Source organism: Jaculus jaculus, chromosome X (genome assembly GCF_020740685.1).
Source record: "Jaculus jaculus isolate mJacJac1 chromosome X, mJacJac1.mat.Y.cur, whole genome shotgun sequence".
NCBI classification, from domain to species: Eukaryota; Metazoa; Chordata; class Mammalia; order Rodentia; family Dipodidae; genus Jaculus; species Jaculus jaculus.
In genome coordinates this window covers 32,856,554-32,860,970 of record NC_059125.1, presented here as the reverse complement: position 1 = coordinate 32,860,970, position 4,417 = coordinate 32,856,554, and the positions used below count along the sequence as shown (strand labels likewise).

Sequence of the window (4,417 nt, the reverse complement as noted above, 5' to 3'; positions counted from 1 at the left end):
GCTATGATGCAGAAGGAAGACAACTGTTTCACTTTTGGTATCCAGTGACAGAATATCCTACAGAATCATGGTGAATAGAAGAATAGTGCCATATGGATAAAATTTAAGGTTAATAGTATGAATTAGGTATGATTAGAATACAAAAAATTCTTGGAAATTTCAACATTTAACTCTAGTGAAAGATAATTTTGACACATTTTATATGTTTTTTTTTTTTTTCAGAAGCTGTGTATATACCATTTTATTTCACAATGAGATAATCCAGGTGGAGCATTCAGGCTGCGGCAGCCTCCTTAGCCTTTCTCTCTGCCATCATTCTCTCCTTTTGCTTTGCCAGGCACTTTCTGGCAGAATAATGGGCTCCTAGGTCATGATAGCGGTCTTGGTAGGCTTTGGCCACCTCGGTGAACTGCTCCAGCTCCTTGGCACAGTTCTGCTTGTGGTTCTCTCCTTCCCTCTGCTGACAGGCCTTAAGCCTCTCCTGGATGATGCTGACAATGTGCTGGTCAACTTTGTAGTCCCTTCTCCACTGCATCTCAGCCTCGTAGATGCACAGGATGTCATCCTCCTTGTACACTGTGATGTCTGGCACTCGGCGATACTGCCGGTGGTAGTGGTAAGAGCAGTTCTTGGCATGCTGTTGCTCAATGAACTCTCTCGCTAGGGTCACGGGCCAGTCCACGATGAGCTCGAAGGCTTTCGTCACGTAGGTAATGGGGTTGGGCAGCGACGTCTGCGGCGAGGGGGCCGGCGTGCGGCGAGGGGGCTCGGGGTACACATCCTTGTCCCAGGGGTCTGGCATGGTGGCGGTAAGGACGTGAGGCATTTTATATGTTTTAATGGAAGAATTCAAACATATTAGTCCACTTAAATTATCCATAATAAGCTATAGTGTTACATTATAATATATATTTTATATGAAAGAACTAGAATAATAGCATCTATCATGGGTAAATAAAATTTTCATACATTTTAAGATGGCTAAATATATGGTAATTTCAACTCTATGTTTAGAACAAAATCTATGTAGACTCAGAAAACTAACTAGTACTCTTCATTTAATTATTATGCAATATGCTATGTTTTCATGATAGATAAATTACCAATTTATGTTTACTCACATAGTGTGCTTTAATTTATATCATTTAACTTTGAGTTATATTATTTAACTTTTACAGTAATATTGAGAGCTATATTTTATGTCATTGATGAGAAATTAAGATTTAGTGAGGCTATCTGACTTGCCTTGGGGCATATATATAGAAAATATGAATCTAGGGTACAAACCTAGCTCTCTCTGTTTCTCAAGCCCATGCTTTTTATCACATACTAAGTAGCTTTCAGGGCCTAAAGCATATTGGGAAAAAAAAACTTATTTTGGAAGGATGGGTAATCATTAAAGGTTTTGGGTTTTAAGCATTTAGAAGATGGAATATTATACACATCCAGCACTTTCATCTTTATCAACATGACACAAAATATCAGGTGTATGATTACAGGGAGAAGTAGGTGGCAGGGAAAAGAACAGGATAGCATCAATAAACAGTAGGCAGAGACCAGGTGAAATAGAAAACATTTAGGGCTGGAGGGATGGCTTAGCAGTTAAGGCACTTGTCAGCAAAGCCAAAGGACTCAGGTTTGATTCACCAGGAGCCACATAAGCCAGATGCACAAGGTGGTGCATGTGTCTGGGGTTAATTTGCAATGGCTGAAGGTCCTGGTGCACCCATTCTCCCTCTCTCTATATATGCCTCTTACCTTCCCTTGTTCCCTCTCTCTCTTTCTCAAATAAATAAAATAAATTTTAAAAAACCATTTAGACTTTAAATTATAAAAGAAACAAGACACACTAGCTTTGGGTGCTAGGCAATGTGTTAGAGAATAAGAAGAAATCCTCCTAAGTGGAAAATTGTGTAAAAGAGAGTAGGAAAGCCTCAGTGACACACAGAGGAATACAATCTGGTACCCTGAAAATATATTGATAAGGACAAGAGATAGTAGATTAGAACATCAGTAAGCAGATGCTAGAGAAGAGACCACCCCCCCCCACAAAAAAAAATTCTAGCTTACTCACTCATGCAATGGTGGAGAAAATTTTATGAAAGGTTTTACAATCAGTCCTTTTGGACATGAGAAGAAGAAAACCATTCAATTCTACATCTTCAATCCTGAAAGGTCTCCCATCTCTCATGGCTAAGTAAAAGACCATATTTAAAATCAGTGCAAGGTAAGCCGGGCGTGGTGGCGCACGCCTTTAATCCCAGCACTCGGGAGGCAGAGGTAGGAGGATTGCCATGAGTTCAAGGCCACCCTGAGATGACAGAGTTAATTCCAGGTCAGCCTGGACCAGAGTGAGACCCTACCTTGAAAAACAAAAAAAAAAAAAAACAAAAAAAAATCAGTGCAAGGTGGGAAACAAGTCATAACCATACCCAAACACAAGCCCACTCTAAAATATCAAGCTAACATCAATCACGGGGTATAAGAGGGCCTAAACCTATCAAACTGTCTCTCAAAAAAGTAAGTGTTATCTCAATTTTCCGGGTGCTAACTTACTCTCCGTTGGAGAATCTGCTTCTCTTTTCCAGATAGATGCAGATCCTAAGGAGAGAGCTGCCCGAACATACCTCAAAAGGGGCCCAACTGAAATTAAGGACAACTGGCGAAATAAGCAAGGGTGATGTTTTCCTGTGAACCGGATACCAGCACAAAGGGGAAGGAGATCAACGCAGAGAAAAATCAACTCCTACCAAATCAGAGAGCCAAAGCCTCAGAGGCCCCCAACATTTCAGCACTGAAGCAGACCAAAAAGGAACCCAACATGGCTCAGGGAAATCTTGCGGAAGAGGGGGTGGAAAGAATGTCAGAGTTACATGTTGGGTCATGATTTGCAGAGACATTTATCATACCAATAACTGGGGGCTAACTCCACATGCATGACCCATTTTCATTAACAAGGAGGGTCTAATTGGAGGGGGTAGATCACAGATGAGCCTAAATAATGGTACCAAACTGCCTGTATTTACTGAAAAGAAAACTAATAAATTAAATTTAAAAAAAAAATCAGTGCAAGGCACAGAAAACTGATTGAAACTTGTATACAGACCCAAAGATATAGGACTATTTGGTGAGAATTGTAGGCCATGATGAAGGGTCAAGTCCAGGATGATAATTGGAAACTTCTGCCTGACCTTGGGGAAAAATGGTGCATGCTAAGTACATGTAAGTAGAGGTCTGGGATAGAGACTAAGATGACTAGAACACACAGAATTAATTGATACCTACACTTTGCCCTCAAGTGTAGATGGTTTTAGTTTAGTGTTCACATTCTCAGAGCCATAGAGACATTTAATAGAACTGATGTCATAGCTCAGGGTAATTTTCCATGCCCACATATGAACTTCCAGAGTATATCTAGTTCCAAGGCACATCTAACCAGGAAGAATATAGACTCCATTGACAGGCACAGCTTGAAGGTAGCTCTTATACTTGGAATGTAGTTAGGCCTGCATTCAGAGACCACTGCCAGAAATTTAACCCAGTAGTGACCATATTAGCTTGCATGTCCCTGTAGCAAAGGGAAGACAGGGATCAATATTTAAATAATTTTTTGTAATCAATATTACCCACATGACTGTACATACATGTAGTTACAATGTTGGGGATTCAGGGACAGGGGTTATTCCAGGATTTTACTGCATACCAAGTATAGCCTAAGTTATGAGTTCCAGGCCTATGAAATACACTGTCTCAAAAATGGTGGGTGGTGTTCCTAAGGTAACACCCAATATTGTTTTCTGCCTCACACACATGCATGAATACCTGCACACACAGCACATCCACGTAAATAGTTTCATACATGGAGCCCACCATCTCTCTCTCTCTCACACACACACATACACACAAATTTAAAAAAAAGAAAATAAAAAACAATGATAACCATTACTTTCCAGAACTTTCAGAAATTGTCAAAGGACCAATTCTAAAAACTTTGGGGGTAGACAAATGATCAGACATACAAACTCAAGACATAAATGCCATACTCAATGAACTTACAGCAGAAAATTTTCAAATCATAGGGAAATATGTGGACATCAAAATACAGAAGGCAGGGCTGGAGAGATTATTCAGGGGTTAAGGTACTTGCCTGCAAAGCCTAAGGACTTAGGTTTGATTCCCCAGTAACCACATACAGCCAGATGCACAAAATGGTACATGCATCTGGAGTTCATATGCAGTGGCTAAAGGCCCTGGCATTCTCTCTCTCTCTCTCTGACTCCTCTTGCAAGTAAATAAGTAATATACTAAAAAATAAACACCCAGCACTTGGGAGGCAGAGGTAGGAGGATCGCCGTGAGTTCGAGGCCACCCTGAGACTACATAGTTAATTCCAGGTCAGCCTGGGCCAGAGTGAGAC

At 40.6% G+C, this 4,417-nt stretch overlaps 1 protein-coding gene across 1 annotated transcript; it reads right to left on the bottom strand.

The window, feature by feature from the left end:
- Positions 1 to 250: 250 nt before the first annotated feature.
- On the bottom strand, positions 251 to 802 carry LOC101612536 (NADH dehydrogenase [ubiquinone] 1 beta subcomplex subunit 10-like). Its single transcript, XM_045140900.1, has one exon. The coding sequence runs from the start codon at positions 800 to 802 to the stop codon at positions 275 to 277; it is 528 nt and encodes a 175-aa protein (XP_044996835.1). The 3' UTR covers positions 251 to 274.
- Between the last annotated feature and the right edge of the window lie 3,615 nt (positions 803 to 4,417).

Excerpts from the sequence above, each read along its gene's own strand:
- LOC101612536 (XM_045140900.1), bottom strand. The coding sequence starts at position 802 with ATGCCAGACCCCTGGGACAAGGATGTGTACCCCGAGCCCCCTCGCCGC.